This window comes from Eleutherodactylus coqui, chromosome 9 (assembly GCF_035609145.1).
Source record: "Eleutherodactylus coqui strain aEleCoq1 chromosome 9, aEleCoq1.hap1, whole genome shotgun sequence".
Lineage (NCBI taxonomy): Eukaryota > Metazoa > Chordata > Amphibia > Anura > Eleutherodactylidae > Eleutherodactylus > Eleutherodactylus coqui.
The window spans coordinates 107,556,757-107,580,021 of NC_089845.1; the positions used below are offsets into that span (position 1 = coordinate 107,556,757).

The 23,265-nt window shown below is 45.6% G+C and overlaps 1 protein-coding gene and 1 long non-coding RNA gene across 2 annotated transcripts in view; one reads left to right on the forward strand and one right to left on the reverse strand.

Moving 5' to 3' along the window:
* RAB2A (RAB2A, member RAS oncogene family) overlaps window positions 1-23,265 on the reverse strand; it is a 91,516-nt gene that overhangs the window by 7,192 nt on the left and 61,059 nt on the right. The window contains exon 7 of the mRNA XM_066578292.1: window positions 11,832-11,900. Coding sequence (XP_066434389.1) covers window positions 11,832-11,900 — 69 coding nt within the window. The remainder of the gene's footprint in view (window positions 1-11,831; window positions 11,901-23,265) is intronic.
* LOC136578828 (uncharacterized) lies at window positions 1,735-3,876 on the forward strand. Its single transcript, XR_010786665.1, has 3 exons — window positions 1,735-1,860; window positions 3,409-3,685; window positions 3,789-3,876. It is a non-coding gene; the product is annotated as an uncharacterized lncRNA (long non-coding RNA).

The window sequence follows — 23,265 nt, forward strand, 5'->3', positions numbered from 1 at the left end:
GGTGAGCCTGTCTGTCAGACAGGGTCACCGCAGAGAACTGACAGTTGTCTCTCCTGCTCCCAGGTGTCGATATTCCGACTCACCCGTGGACAGGGGGCCTTAATGAGTGCACCTAGGAAGACAGTGAGGAAACCTATGAGGCCATTTATGCTCTTCTGGGAAATATGCAAATAGGGAATATGGAGCAGTACCTCTGCAGCACCACCTATTGGAAGGCAGCATCCCTGCAAGTCAATGTTCGACTTTTGTAGACAAGCCTTATAACAATGACTGGGAATTGTAAGCCAAAGCCAGGCCAACTACACACAGACAGCCGTTTCAGGTTTTTGCCCCTCATCAGTGTGCGGTAGGTTTCTGGCTTTGCTAGTGAGAGGTCTGTGATGTGGGTCAGGAAGGGCATCATCTCTACTTAAGGAGAGCACCTAGAAGATGAGAGGAGACTTAAAAGGCCATCTTTGCTCTTTGGGGAAATATGCAAATAGGGAAGATGGAACAATACCTCTGCAGCGCCACCTATAGGAAGGCGGCATTCCTGCAAGTCAATGTTAGACTCTTTATGTCAACATGACAGCAAAGTAAAATAGTGAAAAAGCCAAGACTAAAGACCCTTTTACATAGACCAGTGATTGGGAATGAACATGATAAACCTTTCCGAGATCAGCCAATACACAAGCACAGTTTGTGCAGGCAAAAGAATGCTCACTCATCGATGGCCCATCTCCCCATGTAAACGGGGGAAGTGCTGCTGACAAACACAAACTGTATGTGCATGAACGCTTGTAGCAGACCATCGCTCACCCCCTTACTAGCAATGTTCTGATGCATATAAACGGCAGTAGGGACCGCTATGACATGCTACATTGTGGAACGGCGCTTGTTACTGAACAGAAAATCTTCCAATATAGAACCAACCTAAGCAAAGAAAAGTGTAGAGAAAAGGGGTGCGAAAATATTAAAATGGGGAGTGTAAGTAACTGGTCGTTCCTGAATATCTAGAAATTATTCCCATCGTACCCTAAGACACTGGAACAGCATCATGTCCCATATCCTGAGAGTACCAGGGACATTACCAATATGAGGGCCGCTCAGAAATGAATGTGCCCTGTCTTATTAGACATCAGAGGTGGGTGCTGGCGGTACGGCAATAGATCATCTGCATGAATGGATTCTAACCAGAGAGCTGCGTAAAGGTCCTTATACACATTGCTTGTCTGAGTGAGAGAACAGCGGCCATCGTTTGCTTTAAAATACCATCAGTTTACACACTTCGATAATCGTTCACATTTTTCGTCATTGGCTTGTTCACTCGATCGCTGATCTTCCAGAGGGCCAATGAATTGGAACGACAGTCACCTTTTACACAAAATCACTTGCAAACGACTGAACGATGGACTTGTACATCTGCATAAAATAGACCAACGATGAGCGAATGAATTATCATCCAACTGTTGCTTGTTTTTCACTTTGCTGTCGCCACTATTGAACCGCGCCGCTCACCGCTTTAGCGTGCCACTGTTTGGTCTCTGTAAACCTTCAGCAAGCGCGATTAATGTCAATGGGTCACATTTTCTCCTGCATTGTGGAATTCAAATTCCACACCATTGACATAAAAGGGTGTCCAAAGTTCTGATGCCATTTTGTCAGACTGCCCCTTCTGCTGCCATCTGTTGCACGGCTACAAAATTCCCTGGCTATTAGCTGGGGTGATTAAAGCTTCGCAGTGACCCTCGTACATGTCCTTCCCATAAGGCTACTCTCGCCCCGTGGGTTCTGTGCTCCTCCTCTGTGGAGCTCGCTCTTCCCTCCTTGCTGCACTGCCAACGGTGAACGAACGCACAGGAAGGAGGAAAGAAACAGAAGGTGAGATAATAAAGATGGCAAGCGAGAAGGACGTGGAAACTGTGTGAAAGAGAGCAGTAGGGGAAGGGAAAGGGGAGGGGACGGCACGCAGCTATAGAACAAACAGATGACAGGATATTAGAGGCTCTGTGTGTCTCCGTGCTGAGAGGATATTCCTGCAGCTAACTTGATAATCACTTTAAGGGCTAGAGCACATTGACATTAATCTGATGCTATCGATGTGCATGGAGCGCACAATATAAGAACATTCTACTATTCCACTAGTATTGTAAAAGAAATGGCAACATTAAATAGAAGGAATCCCCTATAGTAAACCGCAGAATCGCTCCCTACAGGACAAGCCCTATGATTATCTTACAGTAGAGAACTGCTCATAATGCAATTCCATAATATAAGCTGTAACGTGAAGGGACATGTTGGAGCACCCTAATAAAGAAGAGCACTAAGAGCAATTTTATTATAGGAGGTTCATCAAGGAAAAATTACTGTAGGTATCTATTACCAGTGGGGAAGCTATAGGGGTGGTAGGCGGTGTCCCCCCTAAACTGTGCGGCACGCAGCTTCTGATCCCCCCACTCCGTATATCCAGCTCCCGCACAGTAGAGACGGTACTTCCTACTTTCATCTCTGCATTTAAAGAGGTCAGGCTAGGAGAAGGAGCTGCCAGCGCTCACTCCTCATACTCCTCTGGGTGTAGTAGGAAGAGAATGAAGCGGACCGAGGGTTCTGGGGGTGAGTCAGTCATCACTACTGTCCCCGAGTAGTTAGGGCAGCACTAGAAGGCAGCAAGTACCATCCACCAATGCTAAAAATATACATTGAAATGATGAAGATTTATATGTAATATATATAATCTGGCTCAGGATGGTATCGTTTTTCCTTAAGGAGACACCTAAAAGGTGTGTGAGGAGACTTATAAGGCTTCCATGCATCTCTGGGAAATATGCAAATGAAAAGATGAAACAATACATCTGCAGCGCCACCTACTGGACGGCAGGATTCCTAAAGCGCCTATTGACCTCTGTTGGGTCAGTGTACATCTGTTTTTTTTTCATCCTGTTGGCCAAATTCCCCTATTAGGGCGCTTTTAGATGTAACGACTATCATTCAAAAAAATCGTTCAAACGAGTGAAAGTGAACAATAATTGTTCAATCTAAATGTGAGCCAACGACCGAATGACCAACGGGAATCGTTCGCTTTTCATTTGTCGTTTATTTTATGTAGTCCTAAAACTCACCGTTGGCTCGTTCGCGTATTGTTCGATTTAAACAGCGCTCGTTCAGTCCCTCTCTTTCGCTTATACAGAGACTGAACAATTCTCATTTGAATGCGCTAACAATGCATTAGCCTATTAAACAGGTTGCACGACTGCAAACAGGCCAACGGAGACGCCACTGAGTCATTCAAAAGAGAATCAGCTGGTCTAAAAGGCCCCCGACTGAAGTGCAGCCCACCCCACTCTCTTCCTCTAACCAAATAGCATGCTGTTTCTTAAGAGGGAGATAAATGGCCGACACTATTAGATAAATTATATGTTTGGTTTTCAGATTGCCCACCTTTGATGGAACACTGCCCACCTCTTTAATTGCTCAGCAGCTGCCAAGGCTTAGAGAGGACATTGACCGCAGGTGCCCACAGAGCCCACTTGTAAAATTCATGCTGTCCAGGCCACTAGTGCTGCATTGGTGGTCAAATAAAGAGAACCATCAATGCAACCTGAAAGTTATGGACAAGCCCTGACCGGCAGCTGTGAACAAACCTTGCTGAAGCGAGGCAACAGGAAGAGGGACTCCTTCCCCAGGACTTCTGGACATATAGCATGGGGTGAGTAACGCCTACTGTGCCACCTGCCTTCTGCCAAACACCACATTTCCAGACTTCGAGTAGTTTTACCCTGGACAACCATCGCTCCTGTGCTTTCCCACAGGAGTAATACTCATCCAGTAAATGGTGGTGGAGCGCACCAGAGATCTCTTCCAGCCGCTGGCATCCATTCAAAGATGAATAACTGCCTGTTTACATGGAGTGGGTGACACAACACAGTGCCCCATAACTGCCCATCACCAACCAGGACAGCGTCAGAACTTTACCAGTCACTACTCATTACACATGTGGTTGAAAATACTATTATATGTACGTAATTAAATACATATATAAATTCATTTGGTGATACGTGGCGTTGGTGTGGGACACAAGCTGAACATTTGCACCGGGGCCATCTATTACTGGATCACTTCATGGAAAAGCTCAATTACACTGGCCAATTATTGCTACCATTCGCTTGTTTTCAAATGGTCGTAAAACACTTAAGGCCGTGCAAAAAAGGGAATGACCAGCAAAGAACAAAATAACCATTGATCTCGATCAATTGTGCTGCCGTAAAAAAAGATCCATTGTTGCGCAGTTCACGGCTCTCACTAAAGCCATTGCTAAGCAACAATAACGCTCGTCTCGCCTGGTGAAGAGGAGTTTCCTGCCTGCCGATAGCGAGGATTATATTGGTGGAAATGTCCATCAATTCCTCATGAAATGACTTTGTAAAGAGGTTGTGAGAGAGTATGGCAACCAAAAGCAATGCAAATGTGGCAGTCTGTATTCTGTGAGTGCCGTGAGCAGAGGGGCTGTACCTAAATTGCTTCTATAAAATCAACTGGTGGCATCAGGAGGGTCACTGCGGGAATCTGAATTCCTGCAAGCGCTGTGCTCCATTATATGAACTATAAATAAAAGGGAATGTGTTGTGAATTTCACTGTAGTTTCATTTACAAGTATGTTCCGTATGTTATGGACCTTATGAACACTTCAGAAAAAAAGGCTTGGTAAAAAGTTATTGCATCTTGTAGTCCATAGTCAGAATGGCCTGGCTGCACCAGAATCTTCTTACGGCTTCCTTAATGATCAGGCAGAGCGCTAATAAAGCGCTCTGCCTCATCATTGAGGAAACTATGAACTGGGAGAACTAAGGCTGAGTACATCATAAAGTTCAAAAAAAGGAGCTGGGGCTCATCCTGAGCTAAAGCCGTGTACATTAGATAGCACATTGACAGGTATCTGTGTGCTGTCCATTGTGAGTTGCACCTAAGTCGCTAGGGCGCAAGTTGCAGCAATGGCTGTGTGCCAATAGCCTTAGGGGAGTACGTGAAAAACAGTAATTTCAGCAACTCACAAACTAAACTACAACGCAGCGAGCTACCGGCATGCGTGGTCTCTTCCTTTCTGTAGTTTGAATAGTGTTGAGAAGGGGACCCCCCTTCTCTGGAAAGTGGAACCGGCAGCTATTGAATTTCAATATGTAATAAATTTCTCAAATGTAACACCCTTTAAAAGGGGTTGTACCATATTCTAAAGTTAATCTCTATCCACAAGATAAGGAATAACTTTATAAATGGTGGGGGCCCAACAACTGGGAACCAGATGCTCTGGTGGGGTTTGCTTGAATAAAGAGGAGACATGCATGCGTGCCACGACTCCATTAATTTCTATGACACCACATGAGTATGCCGAGTGCTTGTACTTGGCAGTTTTCGGAAATATCGTAACGAACTGGCTGTTGGCTTTCAACTGTCCAATCCTTTTGATCTCAGGAGATAAGCTGCCGCAAGAGGAGTAAGTCAATGAGCTTTCTCTGCAGTCAGAGCACATACAGAATTGGCTGAGCGTGTATGCGTGGGGAGTACAGGCGAGATATCGGTCCGCCATACGAGCGTTCGGCAAACATCTAAGGCGTACGGCCTCCGGAACTCCTATGCCATCTGATGGTAATGTCATCATTCTAATCCAGTATATTACAACAGAACTAGTAAGCGAACCCCAGAGAGCAGGAAATACCAGCGTGCAGACTAAAAATCGGATTTAGACATATGTAATTTTCTGGTGATGCGTTCCCTTTAATAGCAAATGTAAAGACATCATTTACCTGGTAAGAGGACACAATAGCTGCCATGACAAAAAGTTTGAAGCAAAGTTTGTGAAGCGCTCCGGCTGGGGGTTTGTCACTCCGGCTCCACACACTGTGCTGAACAACAGGTTCCAGAGGAGACGGAGATGAGACGGAGAATCGCTTGCTAACGATAAATGAGTTATTACAAGCTCTACGCTGTATTAGCATAATGATTTCATTCAGAGCAAATGGATAATAAATGCTAAGAGAATAGAGGCGGACTCACAAAGAAACTTCAAAGATCTCACTAGAAACAGTAAACTCTGGGGGGAAATGTATTTGAACAGACTGCAAACTGTTAATGATCCAAAACCAGCAGTCAATCTTGTCTCAAAAAGGGAAAACAAAAGGGAACAAGTCCTATGGCAGCGAGCGCTGAGCCAGGTGGCGACCCTTGTAGTATCCGTGCTTTAACAACAGCTAGTGCTTGAAATTTAAGTCCTCCATTTACTCACAGGCCACATGTAGTGTAAGCAGCTGCAGGGCTGCCGAAGCTTTCCCACAATGCCCTGCCAACGTCTGCAACCCCTGACCCACGCACACATCCCAAATGTTCGGAGAGTGCCTCCAGTGCACCTCCTTGTGGCTATTCCCAAGTGTTTCATCTCATGTCATGCATCTATGGGCCGACACTCCGGCAACTGAACGTGTTCGGGTACGATCGCACATCCTACGGGTTTTCTCCTCGGAATTCACGCATTGCACAAAGCGATTGTTGCTCCTGTTTGTGGTTGCCGAAGCACACGCCTCCCCACAAAGTTTATTGACCAGTCCTTGAAAGAAATGACTGCCTGTCTACATCGGCTGATAAGCAGTTAACCAGCGACTATTTTCAGGTCACCGGAAACGACTAGCGAAAAAATTATTGGTTATCGCCCTGTTGGTGGCCGTGTTTACAGAACTACTATCGCTTATGTTCGCTTTATTCAGACAAGAGTAGATAAAGCCACAAGGGCTGTGGAGTCGGGAAGCCAAACCTCAGACTCGGACTCCTTCATATACGACTGGTTTGGTAATGGTTTTTGGTAAACAGGGGCTTAGAGGAATAGAACACATTTATAGGACATTTCAATACTTTCCTAGGAAAGGAAATATGTAACAAATTCTGCATTGAATTATAAGCCCGTGTTACGGTTCGGTCCATTTCTACCGACTCCACCAAGATGGGACTCTGACTAGGACTCTAACTCCACAGCCCCGGATATTACTGAACAGTAATGCAGAATTTTGTCTTACACTGCATAATCAAAACCCCAACTTTAAATACCGCCAAAATGGTACAGAAAACGTCGGACGCACAATAAGGTCATTGGAAAGCTATCCAAGGAGCCTCCACTAATTGCAGTTACAAGGGCACAACTTTGCAATCTGTACTTAAAGGGGTTGTCTCGCGAAAGCAAGTGGGGTTAAGTACTTCTGTATGGCCATATTAATGCACTTTGTAATATACATTGTGCATTAAATATGAGCCATACAGAAGTTATTCACTTACCTGCTCCGTTGCTGGCGTCCCCGTCTCCATGGCTCCGTCTAATTTCGGTGTCTTCTTGCTTTTTTTAGACGCGCTTGCGCAGATGGGTCTTCTCCCTTCGGCTCGGCAGCAGCTGCGTTTTGGCTCCGCCCCTTGTACGCGTCATCGCGTAGCTCCGCCCCCCCCATCACATGTGCCGATTCCAGCCTCCTGATTGGCTGGAATCGGCCAGCAGAATTTTGAACACTAAAGCAATCTTCAAGCCATCTATAAACATTGCTCATCCTGAGCCTCCTTGTTCATGATGGGCTAAGAGAGAGGGCTCGTTCACATGGGTGTATGAGTACAACGCTGAGAGTCTCGCATTGTTGTACTCACCACAGCTCCTAAGTTCTTATGGCAGAAGAACAGTCAGAGATTGAGTAGGGGCTGCGATAGGCCCTGCGCATGCCCAAGATTCTGATGTCACGGACATGCGCAGTGTGACTTTTTTTCAAGTTCCCCGCTCCGTAATAAACACTGTCCAGGCATTGCAGGGGGGCAGCGTTTCAATTCGCAGCCCTTCAAGGGATCTGTATAAAATGGAGAGAAATAGAGCATGCTGCGATTTATTTCTCCTGCGTTTTATACGGATATCCCCTCGCAGCTCCAACACAGGTGGAAAAGAAAGAGTGCAAGTCCATAGACTTTCATTGCCTCCAATGCAATTTACTAACTATAACATCATATTTTTACACTCAAGAAAGGCCTCCAGGCTTCTCTTGAACTCTTTTAGTGAGTTCGCCATCATTAGGTCCTCAGGCAGAGAGTTCCACAGTCTCACTGCTCTTACAGTAAAGAACCCCCTTCTATGTTGTGCAGAAACCTTCTTTCCTCTAGATGTAGAGGATGCCCTCATGTTACAATTACAGTTCAGAGGGAAAGAAAAAATATCTGTTTAAAATATCTTCTTTCCCAAATATTAGTCTATTGACTGTAAATGTGCAAAGCCTGTGGCCCCTCAATGCCGTAACCACACATGGCAGAGGCCATGTCTCCAGGATATCGCAGTCATAAATCATACAGACTGTCTGACGAGGGTAGGTGGGGTATTGGCCGCAGGCAGTTACCACATTGTTGGGCCTCAGCCTGACGCTGCACTACGGAGAGAGTTTTGATGAGATATCCAGATTTTGGTCATGTGTTGTGTTATGTGTGGATGCAATAATCCTATACATAGCAGTACCTACACATATCTGCTACTCTTCAAGCCAAGCCTCAAAAGGGAACCTGTCAAGAGTTCTACACTGTCCGAACCACGGGCCACATAACATCCCAATAGGCAAGTACATCACTGAAAACTATGTTCTACTATAAAACACTGCAGCACTTCCGGAAAAAAGTGGGGAAGTGATCATGTGCGTTTCTTTTTTTTAGTCTGTTTTGCTGGAGGCCATACTGCCATCATTTGTGACAAATTCATCAAATGCTGCATGCAGAGAATACATCTTTCGCATATTTAAATAGGCCTAGAAATGTGCAGTCACTTTATATGCCATCCAGCTACTAAACTGAGGTTGTGACTAGAGATAAGCGAGCGTACTCGCTAAGGCGAACTACTCGAGCGAGTAGTGCCTTATGTGAGTACCTGCCCACTAGTCTCTAAAAATTCGGGTGCCGGCGGGGAGGAACGCGGGGGGGGGGGGTTGGTGCTGGGGGAAGAGGGTTGGTGCTGGGGAGAGAGGGTAGATATCTCTCTCTCACTCTCTCCCCCACGCTCCTCCCTGCTCACTCCCGCAACTCACCGCTCTCCCCCGCCGGCACCCGAATCTTGACACAAGCAGGCAGGTACTCGCACAAGGCACTAGCCTTAGCGAGTACGCTCGCTCATCTCTAGTTGTGACAAATTTAGCAACTTTTTAAAAACTCTCATTTCCCTAATCTGTCTAAAAACCTCACTCCACTCAGATGATGTCCTCTTTTCTAGCAACTTTGGAAACCGGTGTAAGAAGTGTAGAACAGTAAAAAGTAGCAACATTTTTGTGTAAAACCTGAGTTGAGCAAAAATTTGCAACTTTTTGACAACAGAGAAGTACCCAGACCAGGTTTATTGGCAGGTCTTGTCTTTGTGTGTAGAGACCGGACACATTACCTGATTGGGATGAGGACAACCTGGCAGGAAGCCCCCCACCCTCTCCAGACTGACTCTTCTCCCTTCCCCGGCTGCCCTGCAAACTAGGTTTGCTCTGAGTAAAATATATGTCTAAAACATCAGCGCCTCTTGGGGTATTCCGCTCCGTTGTGTGGACAACCTCATAACAGGTTTCCTTGAAGTGCATGCTAACACCGATTACTTACTGCATTTATACCAGGTCTTTCCCGTAAATACAACACTGTGTTTATGGGGCCCCTTTGCGAATTGTGTTGTAAATATTAGCTGGGGCTTCAGAGTTATGCAACTCATTTACAAAAGTGACGAAAACAAAAGCAGGTAAGACCCATGCAGGTTGCTTCTGTCCTGTTCAACAGGATATACAACAGATTCTGGGTTTTTTCTCTACGTTTTATTTTACTATAGATATCAATGCCAACAGGATGTATCATGATTGACATCCTGTTGCAACCGGTTTTAAAGAGGTATTCTTTTTCTAACTTCCCCCTCCCCTTTTCCGAGTACCTTTTCAGGGTGCAGAGATGTAGTGTGAAGCCAACATTAGAGGATCATTATTATATAAACCGCTTGTTACAGAACCGGCAGCTCCACCATCCCGTCACCACTAAGCAGCACTTCGCTCACCCAATAGACAAACAAGAACTCCTCTGCAATCTCAGGCCTTGTGATACAAAAGTGACAGCCCATGAGAGAGGCGATCAGGCACATGTTACATTACGGCTTGTACTGTAGGCAGAAGCAGTTACCAGCAGGAAAGTCTCAGAAAAGTACTGAAGGGGTAAAGGAATACAACTATTCATGACGGTGGATGACAAGCCAAGAATTACCCAAACACAGGAGTTTAATCGTCCCAACCTGCCTATAGCAGTGAGGTCAGACGACTCTTTATCGTGTCCCGTGGGGAGCGGGTCACATAGCTTTTTCCCTTACAGATGAGGTCAGGAGAAAGAAAGATCAGGGACATTGAATTTCAACGCCTGATCCTTTTGTTCCCAAAAAGATAAGCCGCCGCCAGAGCTGTCTGACTATGGCTTAAAGAGTAGCTGCACTGTTTAGAGGGTTGTGACTAGAGAAGAGCAAGCACGCTCGTTTAAGGCTGTTGCTCGATTGAGCATCAGTCTTGTCGAGTAACTGATTACTCGACCGAGCACCATGCGGGGTGGGGGGGTGGTGGTGGGGGGTTGGAAGACATCTCTCTCTTGCTCCCCCCCCCCCCCCCCCCCCCCCCGCATGGTGCTCGGACAAGTAATCAGTTACTCGACAAGACTGATGCTCGGTCATCTCTACTTGTGAAATGTTAGAGCGACATGTAAAAACTTTTGATCAGTGAGGATCCAGATGCTGATACGCACAGATGTCTAAGTCTGTCACGAGCTGCTGAGGAGCAAGCAGGCAGTGAAGACAGCCAAAGGGGCATAGCACTTGTCCGAGTGCTGCAGCCCCTTCATTTGATTGATCAGTGGGGGTCTTAGCACACAGTCCCCACTGATCTAAACTTTTGTCATGTCACTCTGACATGTCAAAAGTTTTTAGATAGTGCAGCTACTTTTTAATTCCCTAAGCACACAGAGGACTTGGCCAAGTTGAACATTGGTGGGTATGAGAAAGCTGGGGGAAACAGCTGTGGGATGAACGATCACTCAACCAACAGTTGTTGCAGGTGTATGGGGGTCTTAACAATAGAGCTTTACTTTTATTGACAGAACGTCTATAAGTCATTGCCCCCCCATAAAAGTAAAGGACAGCATGCATAATCCTATTACACTGGTCTAGTATGCCATATATTAAAGGGCTTGCATAAAGATATAAAGTGAACTCCTATCCACAGAATACGGCATAATTTTATGATCACTGGGGTCTGACTGCTGGGACCCCCACTGATCCCAACAATAGGGTTCCTGAAGTTGCCCACATGAATGGCATGGAAGATGCTCATCATGTTTCCATTAGCTTCAATGACAACACCAAAAATTGCTGAGCACATGCGCTTTGTAATCTCTGGTGTTATCACTAAAATTAATGGAGGGGCAACATGCACACACATCCTCAGCTCCTTGCATAAATGGACCTTCGGGACCCTCATTTCTGGGATTGGTGGAGGACTGAGCAGTTGGACCTCCACCAATTAAAGTAATCCCCCATTCTATGGATAAGTGACAACTTCATATCTTAGTACAGCTCGTTTAAAAGGGGTTGTTCAAAACTAGAAAAAAGGGGTCTGCCGTTTTCCCACAAGTAGGTGCAACACATCTCCAATCAGATGACTATCACCCACCCCCCATAGGCCGATATGGTGCAGTTTCTGGAACATACTTTAGTCCTGGAGGAAGCCCTTTTTACTATTGTGACTGCAGTTTACAAACATACACGCCCGTGCACATCCAACACATGTAAATAAGAAGATTACCTCATTATTAATGTCAAAGACACCTTCTTGAATTTTTTCGTAAATTTCTTTTGCTGTGTTTATGAATGCCTGGAAGACAAAAAGGAAAATATGCTGAGCGTTAACCTGATGGCTCAAGAGGTTTACATTCTTAAAGGTTACACTTTACGGAGGAGCTAGGAAATGATAGTCATCACTAACCTGTCCAGAAATGAAAGCCATGAATCGGCATGATCATAAAAATACAATGAATGGAGATAAAACCATATATTTAATGTGCTCTGAAGTCGCCCCCTGGAGTATTCTGACAAGAACAGTGTCCCACCTCTCCATCATGAAGCCCACACCGCACTCCTCTCCCGTTACCCAAATAAAAGCCTCCCATCACTGCAAGAGCCAGAATTCAGATACACTGCTCAAAAATACATTAAGGGCCCCCTTAAATCCTACATCAGATAATGGTCACGTCGTCACCGGACTCTTTCGGGTCTGTCACATGCACACAGTGGGAGCCTACTCAATTGTGAAGAGAACAGGGTGCAAATGGTGGACATGTCAGTTCTGATGTTCTATGAAGAATGCCAATCAAGCTGTGACTCAGGTCCTACTACAGGGCATCAGGCCCCCATGGAGACGGTTTGGTCATGCGGACCAGTAGCCCACTGCAGTTCCTTTTGTTGGGCTCTGGTAGTCCTCCTGTTCCTCCTTGCACAGAGGAGCAGATACCCATCCTGATGCAGGGTTGATGCCCTTCTACATCCCTGTCCAGTTCTCATGCAACAGCCCGTGTCCTTGGATCTGCTCCATGGTCTTGGGACTGTGTTGGGAGACCAAGCAAGCCCTCTTGCCATCCTGGAGGAGCAGGACTACTTGTACAACCTGACTGAGCTGCAGGTACTGCCTCATGTTACCAGTAATGTCAGAGAGTAACTGTCTGTGGCCACCATCCACAAAACTGCTCCATTTTTGGGCGTGGTTTTGCTGTGGTCTCTCCAGCACACCTGTTGCCACTTTCATTTGCCCCAAATCAGGTGAAACTGATTCACAATTGCTTCTGCTTCCTAAAAGGTCCCTTTACCTGGGACTACTGTTGGGTACATACATAACACGGACATTAGTCTCACGGGACTGCTGCCCAACTATCTCTTCTGTGCTTACAGAGGAGCAATAGTCGTTCAAGTGAATGAAGGCGGACAGGATAGGATTGTTCCGGACTGTCCGCCTCCATTCACAGTAAATAGGAGTAGGTCAAACATTGAGCGGCTTTTATTTACCTGGGCCAATAGTTGCTTGATTTCTCGCTCAGTGCCCTGTTGGGGCCGCGTGTACACAGGACGATTATTGCCTGAACTTGCTGTTTCCCGTGAGAATTCGGGCAGTAAACGTCCTGGGTAAAGCACCCTTAAGGCTGCTATTATTTTTCCGAAATTGCCGAGCTGAACCTTTTACTTGCAAGTGCAGCCCGACAGGTAGTGTTATAATACAAGCATTTATGGTGCTCGTGTAATAGCAGCCTGACCGGACAGAGTACCTTTAATTTTTTGAGCAGTGTATTTTTTATGGACATAAGTTACAAGGATAGCTGGAAAAAAAAAGTCTTGAGTGCAAAAATGAACATGGTACGGCCACGTGGATTATTAGAAGTTGTACATTAGCTCCTGCCAAGTGTTTGAACTGTATGACAAATATTGCTTAATACTTCTTCCTGTCTCAGCTTCTGTTTCTGTGTCTTTGTTTTCCAAGAAAATACTTTCTGTACTTTGAAGCAACCAATCGGCAGATTCTTCATGCCCTTATTTGTACAAGAAATATGTAGGTTGCATCATGACAGATTGCTGTGAAACCATATAGCCCTACAGAAAACACTGAGCTGGTAAAGCAGGAAGTGTTGGCATGGGGACACATCCAAAGGGAGAAAAACAATCATCTCAGCAACTTCCAATACCAAGTCAAAATGGGAATATAATGAAGTACGTTCTTCATTAAGACACAAAAATTGGCTTTAAAGAGAACCTGTCAATTTGAAACAGCACCATAATGTAAATGTGCTGTTTGGGGAGGTCCTTTGTCAATATACTTGCCTTCTCCCCCATTCCCACCGGTGATTTTTTTCAGACCGCTCACCATGAAGTATATAGGACAGCTCCCACATAGCGGTCCGATAATAATCAGATTTTCAGACTGCATGCGGACTTCCCCGTCTGTCAGAGTGGGAAAGGGAGACCAGGAAAATATAAATATGGCATCCCCCGGCCCCCATCACCTTCCTGATCACCATAATTTAGTTTATGGTGCTGATCCGAGGAGACAAGTTCCCTTTAATACAGATCTATGGGAAGTTCTTTAAAAGAAAGCTGGTGAATGTGCAGTCCAACATGTAGTCAGGAGAAGCAGATTAGAGTGATATATAGTTTTGTGGGAAATGAGTTAGTATAACTTATATTCTATTCACTTAAACCCCTACTACTTTAGCCCTTAGGAGTCCAGTGGGTGGTCTTATTAGTCAACAATAGCCTTCTATGTCAATCACTGAGAGGACCGCCCACTGGACTCCTAAGGCCCGACTTAGTAGGGATTCAAATGAATAAAATACAAGTTATACTGAATCTTTTCCCACAATACTATATATCAATCTGCTCAGGTCCTCCTGCTCTATAACATGTGTCCTGCAAGTAGGACTCTGTGTTCAGTGTGACAGGTTTCTTATAAGAGACAATTTACTAACACAGTAGGTTAGGCTGAAAAAAGACATATGTATCTACCATGTTTCCCTGAAAACAAGACACTGTCTTATATTATTTTTTGCCCCAAAAGAGGTGCTAGGTCTTATTTTTGGGGAAGGTCTTATTATACTTACCTGGCAGGCTCAGTCCAGGTCCCTCCCTCTGCTTTACGGAGCTCCGACGCACTTCTTACAGTCCTCAGCCACCCACAGAAGATCACTACCTGGTTACATAATTAATAAATCCCGCCTTCAGGTAGCAATGGCTCTGATTGGCTGAGCAGCACTTGAGAACCAATCAATGTAGCACTCAAGAACCAGTCAGAGTCACTGATATCTAGAGGTGGGATGTGGGATTTACAGATCTTGTAACCAGGAAGTGATCTTCTGTGGGCAGCCGAGGACTGCAAGAAGCGCGTCGGAGCTCCGGAGAGCCGAGGGAGGACCCAGACCAAGCCTGCTAGGTAATGTGTTACTTTTTCTTTTTAATGTAATGCAGCTAGGACTTATATTTCAAGCTCTCTCCGAAAATCCTGAAAAAACAGGGTAAGGCTTATTTTTGGGGAAACAGGGTAGTTCAGCCTATTACCTCCCAATAATGATTCCAAGGAAGACAAAAAGAAAAATAAAGAAACATTTTCCTTATCAAACAGGGGGGGGAATTCCTTCCTGACTCAGTTTAAAAAGTTTCTTTTTGTTAAAAAAAAGAAAAGAAAAATAAGGTAATATAAGTTTAACCCCCTCCCCTTTTTGTCATATTTACAATAAAAAAAAACAAAAACAAAATTTATTTGGTATCGCTGCATTCATAAAAGTCCGATATATTAAAGTGACGCACTATTTACCCCCTTGTGGTGAGTGTCATCAGAAAAAAAACCCGACAGAATTGCACTTTTTTTTAGTCACTCTTTTTTTAGCACAGCTGTTCCCTCCCCATTGAGATGTAGCCGATCCCTATAGTAGAGCCTGTAGCTGACAGCAAGCTCAGCCCAGTTCTCCAGGAACCCAAACCCCTCCCCCTTACACCAACTCTGGAGCCATTTGTTTATCCCTTCTGCCTTTCCTGTGTGGCACAGGTAGTATTGCAGAATACACTACTTTGGAGGTCCTGGCCCTAAGCTCCCATCCTAGTTCCCTGAAATAGTTTTAAGGACCTTCCACCTACCTCTAACTTTGTTATTGGTGCCAACATGTAGCATGATCACTGGATCCTCACCAGTAATTTGTCAATCCGATCTGCAATGTGTCAAACTCGAGTGCCAGGAAGACAACACACCGTTCTTTGTGGCAGAGTGCCCTGCCCGTCTCCCTAATAATTGAGTCCCCCACTACCAGGACTTGTCTACCCTGCCCTGCGCTCCTCTGGTATTCGTGTTTCTTGACGCCACCGGAAGCTAGGGGTTTGACAGGAGTAATGCCCCTGTCACATCCCCAGCTCCCGATTGGCTCAAGGCTGGAAGTTCCTTTACTTTCAGTTTCATCCTGCAGCCCCGCAGATCCCCCACTCCCTGTGTGCTTCCCCGGCAGCTGCAGCACAGTGCAGGGAGGCCGACGGGGAAGCGGCTCTTGCGCCCCTGCACCGCTGCCTTAGTGTCCCCCTCCCTCCATCAATGACAGTCAGGGACGCAGCTCCCCCACTCCCTGTGTGTTGCTGGGCGCTGCACAGTGAAGGGAGGGTGACGAGGAAGTGGCTCTGCCTTTCCTGCAGCTCCATGATTGTCCGCCGCTGGCCTGCAGTCTCCGCGTCCCCCTGGCTTCCTCCCTCAGTGAGAGTCGGGAGCGCAGGTCCGCCGGTCCCTGTGTCTCGCCACCTGCTGCAGAGTGAAGGGAGGCCGACGGGGAAGCGGCTCAGCCGTCCCCGCCGCTCGCCTCCATTACTCGGTGTGAGACACCGCAGGAGTGTGGCGGCGGCCGCTGATGCCGCTGGTAGTCCACCGAAATCCGGCGCCGATGGTGAGTGCAGGGAGGCAGACGGGAAAGCGACTCTGCCGCTGCCACCCCCACCGCTGCAGAATGCTGACAGCCGCCTGGGAAATCCCCTGTGCCACCTCTCCCTCGCTGTGCGGATACGCAGGGCACTCATACGCCACCTAAAGCGCGGTTAGTGAGTGCCAGGACCTGACATGGAGTTGTGGCCGACATGTCGAACACACTGTATCTTGTCGCCACCCACTCTTCCGGTGGCGTCAAGATACACTAATACCCGCTCCTCTTCTCCTTCTTACTGGAGCAGACACCCCCCTGCTGGAATCTTACAATGCTAGATGTAATATCAATAGCATCTAGTCTAGGAATAAAGTAAAAACTAAAAATCTTCATATAAATTCACTAGAATATGTCAGTAGGAATAACTTCTTGCTGGTGGAAAAAAAAAAGAGAAAACAAAGCCCAGCTAAAATAATACTATGCCTGTAATTTCCATGTGAAGAAAGCAATTTACAAGTATCAAACTATCACTATAGGATCTGCCATTCTTCAGCCGTGGAAAGCGTTAACTTGGGCTTTGAAGCATCGATTCCACAGCCCGGAAATCTTTCCCAAACTGTCAGAGAAGGCAGCTATATTAACCAATGGTGAAATTACAGAGCAGCTATGAAGTCACCGCAGTAACAGATAGCAGGCACACACTTTTACGAGCTGCCTGCTGCCGAGCTAGAGCCATTAAATATTAATGGTGACCTTACTAACATTGGGCAGCAGACACTAGAGATGTTACGCTTCAACAGAATGCACTAGGGGAAGATGACACTTGCAATGGTTTATGTTCTGTATAGTGCAGCCGCATTTGGACGACACATTTTTTGCAGGGGAGGACAAGGATATTACTAAGCACCTTCTCTGTCACAAGATGCCGGCACGGACATCCAAGAGATGAATAAAACACTGTGCGCATTATACTGCATACAGCATTTGTGAGCACAATGACATTCTGGAGTTCCAAATGGACTACAAATCCAGCACTATATCCCATTCATGTGTTCAGAGTATACAGGTTCCCAGCTGCAGAGTAGTAAGGCTTTAACCCTAGGTCACGAAGGGTATCGTTTTTCCTTAGGGAGAGCACCTAGAAGGTATGAGGAGACCTAAGGCCATGCATGCTCCTCTGGGAAATATGCAAATGCAAAAATGCCTCTACAGTGCCACCTATTGGAAGGCAGGACTTGAGATCTAGGCCAATGCCGGAGTCTTGTTCAGAAAGAATAGATAACCATGTACAGATAGTTTGGGGGTTTTGCCCTACATCAGTGTACAGTAGCTTGCTGGCTTGATGAGAGGCCTATGATGTAGGTCAAGAAGGGTCCTCAGGGTGCTTATACATAGGCGACAACGAGTCGCACCTGACATTTTCATGTATGACTCATATCGAACAGCACGCGGCCACCCCATCCGTGTGTTGTGTGCAAGACTGCACATTGCAAGCCCTATTCAGGCGCCAGACTCGCATGAAAATAGAACATGCGGCGATTTTCCATCTGGCAGATAGAAAAATCGTCCATGTAAATGCAGATAATGGGTTGCATTTGTCTTGCAATGCACAAAACACCCATGATTTTCTCGCCCGGGTTTTTATGCACCATCAGGAAAAGCACCCAGAAGGTGTGAAACTTATGAGGCCATGCATACTCCTCTGGGAGATATGCAAATTGGAATCAGCTGGCATCTGCAAGCAAAAATGGGAAAGGTTTGATTTTTACCTGTCTGACCCCATGGTTTTTCCCAAGAGAAGCCGCGCCAGACCTGTCCAGCAGCCCCTTATCCTCCAACTGTATTAAACCAGGATGTGTGCAGTCAAGGTGAAGAAGTTAAATGGGAGATTTTGTGGCCCTGATCATTAGACAGCCATCTGATGTCTATGACGAGATTACAGTTGCCAACAGGGAGGTTGGGTCTAGTGTATAAAATCTAGTAGGAGAGAAGTAGTGGCCCATGGCAAACGAGCAGGTTCCAGCTTTTATTTTTCCAAGGCAGGTAATAAAATGAAGTGTTTCATAGAAGGCTCCGCAATGTAAGAGCTTTGGATTGATGGGCAGGAGTGATGCAGCCAAGAGAGCATGTAGACACTGCAGTTCAATGACAACCCAATCACAAGTCTAATGTTTGCTAGTGTGTGAGCCCAGCGTATCCAGGCATCTCAAGAGTAACAGAAAGCCGGTGTGTATGAAACAAGCTGTGGGTCGGCAGCGCCCCCTCCCACCCTTTTTCCTATTGCTAATTCCGGTCAGATGAGGGAGATGTAAATGATTGCTGACTGATAATACACAAATGCTGACAGACAATACGTGGCCAGGCCAATCAATCAATCTATACATCAAGACAGATGCTTTTCAGATTCTTCAGAGGATTAGCTGTCTTGTGGTTTGGGCTCTTGTCTCTGAAGTTGGAGATGCCTCTTCAGCATAATCCTTCATCCACGGAGTCTGTTGAGTGAGCTGTGTAGTTTAGGCTCTTATCAACATTTCCATAACTACCAGACTAAATAAAACACAAGTAATTGAAACGCGTTTCTGACTGGGGCGTTTGCTTCAGCTTTTCCTTTAGGCTCTGTATACCTTTATGGCAGCAGCCACGTAATATGCATGACAACGGTCATGCAGCAAATGGGCTAGTATCCTATACAGAAAGTCGTATGCGAAATACCACACTGCCCCCAAGTGCAACATTCAGGCACCAAACCACGACAGCCGCCTTAAAGGGGTTCTCTGAGAGGGGGATGAGCTGTAGAGCAATATATGTCTGATTTAGTCCTCCATATGCACAACAACTTTACATATCTATATTCAGCTCTGCAATCATTTGTGTCCTGTATGGTTTTACAGGATCTCATTTCACTTGTCTTGAAGTTGATATAATGGAAGTTTAGAAAAATTCACAATTCTGTCAAGATGCAACTTAAAAAAACAAACAAACAAAAAAAAAAAAAAAAAAACTGTCCGTGCGTGAGTGAGTAGGTTTGTGAGTGACGTACATGCTTCACCCCTGATCACGATAGAGACGTCATCAAAAGGTCCTTCATCCCTAGTGAGAGAGTTCTATGCTCCGTCCCTGATCCCACGATGGTGACATCATCACAGGTCCTTAAGCACACGGCTGCTGTCCGGCTAGGTGTTTGTTAACATTCCATAGCATCTGAGGCTGCAGGGGGTTTGTAGTCTGCCCATAATCTGCACAAGGATGCAAGACCTTTGATGACATAACTGTCATGTGATCAGGGGCAGAGCATGCAAGTCATTCACTCAGGATAAGCTTCACCATCGTGTGATCAGGGGCGAAGCATGACAGTGACGTCATCATAGGTCCTTCATCTCCAGCGCTGTGCTGCTTTTGTTCCCTGTTGTATGAGGTTAACAATGTATGTAGCAGTGCTGTGTGTGTGACGTGCATGTAGCAGAGCTGCATGGAGCTACCAGAAACCCTGGTGCTATAATTTCCTAATAAATACTAGTCAATGTATATAAAATACTGCAGTCTAAGGGCCGATAAATCGTTCAAATTCCCACATCAGATTATTGTTCAGTGTAAATGCATGGCCTGATGGAAAGATGAACAAGAAATCATTCACTTCTCATTCATCGTTCAGTTTCTGCATGCAGAAAACTGTACCATGTATTGGCCCATGTAAATGGGCAGTTCACTTATGAGCGACTGCCTGTTTATTGTGATCTGGGGCGGCCTGCTCCGCCTCCATTCACTGAGCGATGCTAGGTCCTGTGTAAAGGATTTTCACTAGGATAACCTGTTGGGCCCTAAAGGCTAATTTACACGTGACGATTATCGCTCAAAATTCGTTCAAATGAACGAACTTGATCGATAATTGTGAATGTGGGGGGGTGGGAGGAAAGACGCTCACTTGTCGTTTGCGGTTGTTTAAGCTGACTTTTAAGCTCAGACAACTTAAAAAACCTTGTTTGCTCGCTGGCTTCTTGTCCTGTGTGAATGCTCCCTGCTTTCCATAGGAGGTGAATCACTGAGCGAGAAGCAGACGAGAAGCCAGCAAGTCGGTGGCAAGTCTTTCAGGTTGAACGCCCTGCACGAGCACCAACGACCTTAGCGGTAACAGCAGAGCTCGTGCAGTCATTTGGACGACTGTCATCCCGTCTAAATGAGACCATAGGGTCCTTTTAGAGAGGACGATTGTCAAGCGTTTAAGCGATAAGGAACACAGGAGCGATAATTGTGTAATGGCCAGAAACCACTTCTAGCAGCCGACTTCCATTCACAGTAAACAGGTTGCCGTTCACACAGGCCGATCATCGTCTGATTTCTATGCATGTATAAACTGAACGACACACGTTAAATTAATTAATCGCTCCAGAGATCATCATTTGGCATAAAAGGGCTTTTAGACTGCAGTATCTATACACAGTGATATGCAGAAACTGCAGAAGTCAGACAGTGCAACATTTTTAATGAAACCGTACTGCAAAAATGATTGCCAGCCCAAAATACACTACCGGTCAAAATGTTTTAGAACACCTCCATTTTTTCCTGTTATTTTTGACATTAACATAGTTCAAAAGTAAGTTAAAAAACACAAAATACCAATATCAAAAGGTCCTTAAAACTATTTCAGGGAACTAGGATGTGAGCTCAGGGCAAGGACCTCCAAAGTAGTGTATTCTGAAATACTACCTGTGCCACACCGGAAAGGCAGAAGGGATAAACAGATGGCTCCAGAGTTGGTGTCAGGGGGAGGGGTTTGGGTTCCTGGAGAACTGGGCTGACCTTGCTGTCGGCTACAGGCTCTATTATGGGGATCGGCTGCATCTCAAAGGGGAGGGAAAAGCTGTGCTGTCCTCATCGGGGTTTCTATAGGCCATCAAATATAACATCAGCCACTAAAAATCTATTATTGAGGCAAATTGATGAAGCAGCAAATCACAATGAGGTCATTATTATGGGGGACTCAGTATTAACCAACAGACCTGACAGAATAACAGTTACAATATGACTTTAATCCACATAGATCGTGGTATGTAGGGGGTTACCAGCGGGGATCGCTATTCTTATGTATCCCCATTGTTGCAGCGGGAGGTCGGCTATGGATAACAGCCAGCTCCTACTACGGAATGGCGCAGGCTCAGCTTCTAATCTTGCACCATTCACATGACACAAGTTTACATCCTGTTGCGTTAAGTGCCCCACAGCCCAGATGTAAACTTACGTCCTGTGGCATTAAGTGGTAATGTCTTAAAGAAGGTTCTCTTCCCTCCCTGTCCTTTTAGTTTTTTCCTCCTCCACTTCAAAAAACCCCCCAAAACTCTTCTATTTATCCATCAACAGAGCTGTCTGAAATGGCCGAAAATGAGCGATAATCGTTACATGTAAACGGGGCATCGTGTAATTTTCGTTTGAATTATGGATTTTACTTCACATAAAATCCATCATTCAGCAGCTGAAAGACTCCATTTGAATGTAGGTCACTCATCTTTTAAAGGCTGCAAGATGTTCTCCCCGCGGCATGTTTATACTAGATGCGAGGAGAATAATGAAATGTGTCCGCAGCTATTTGCACAGTTGGGAGTGCGTTTAAACACACGCTGGGCTCAGCAAACAACTCCTGGAGGTCCTTTTACATGTAAATGAAGATGATAAAGTGTTAATGACCATTAAAGCCATTGAGACTTTATGCAAATACATTACTAAATCTTTAGGCAGTTTGAAAGATTATCTTTGTGTGTAAAAGGACCTTTAGAAACCACTAATTTCTCCCCCCCCAGCTCCAATTAGTAGTGAAACTATGTGTTGCCCAGATTAGTACACACCTAAACTCCAACTGCTTATGGAAGTACAAGATAAAACAGGAGGTCACATACAGCAAACCTCCGCTCCTGGTGCAGCAACACATGCAGCACTCCACCACTAAGGGGTTCACCCAAAACTGCAGAAACAGAATCCCAAGAGGTCGGAAGAGAAGAACCTTCCCTTCCTAACCTAGAGACATATGGGAGCACAGCATTTATCAGCGGGCAAGAGGACAATTCTAGGCTTAACCAGTGGCTCCTAGTGGAGACTTACATCAGACAGGTAACCTCATGCCATCCATTTTGGGAGCGAGGCCTCTAGAGATCTGGAATAAACCTTTACAGAGCCAAGATTGCCAAGCAGCAGCTACCTCAACGTTCTCAAATCTGTCCAATGGACCGGACACAGAGGAGGGGAAGGGTGTTCCCGACTTTAAAGAGATCTGGGAGATTCCTTCTTTCTGTCCTGATGGGAGGCAGGCTCTCTTCTGGCTTCTGTCATGGGTGTAAGGCCAGTCTCACACAGACATGTTACAAGGTGTCCATAGTCTTTAATCTTTTTACCCTACTGCAGACAGGGGGAGACTCTTGCTCCAGTCCGCTGTCTTACAGCCAGACATAGGACAGTATGCAAGAGGAGATATGGCTGATCTCCTGAGACACACACAGATTTCTTTAACTATTTCTCAGTTTTATTTGTGCCATAAGACAAAATAAAATCAAAAGAAAAAAAAGGAGAAGGATTTTCCTTTTTGTGCATTTTCTATGCTTAGGGTTTCATTAAAAACATCTTGTTTGCATCATACGGCCAAAGGTAAAGCGGATGATCTTCTAAAGATACTGTGTGCATACAAGTGTATCTGAAGAGGGCTAGGTGTGGGCACAAGGTGAAGAGCGCCATTAATACATAGCAAGCACTTTGTGTGTACTAGAACAAAGTTAATTAAAAGGGCTTTTTAAACCATAACTACTTTATCCATCTTGTGCAAGT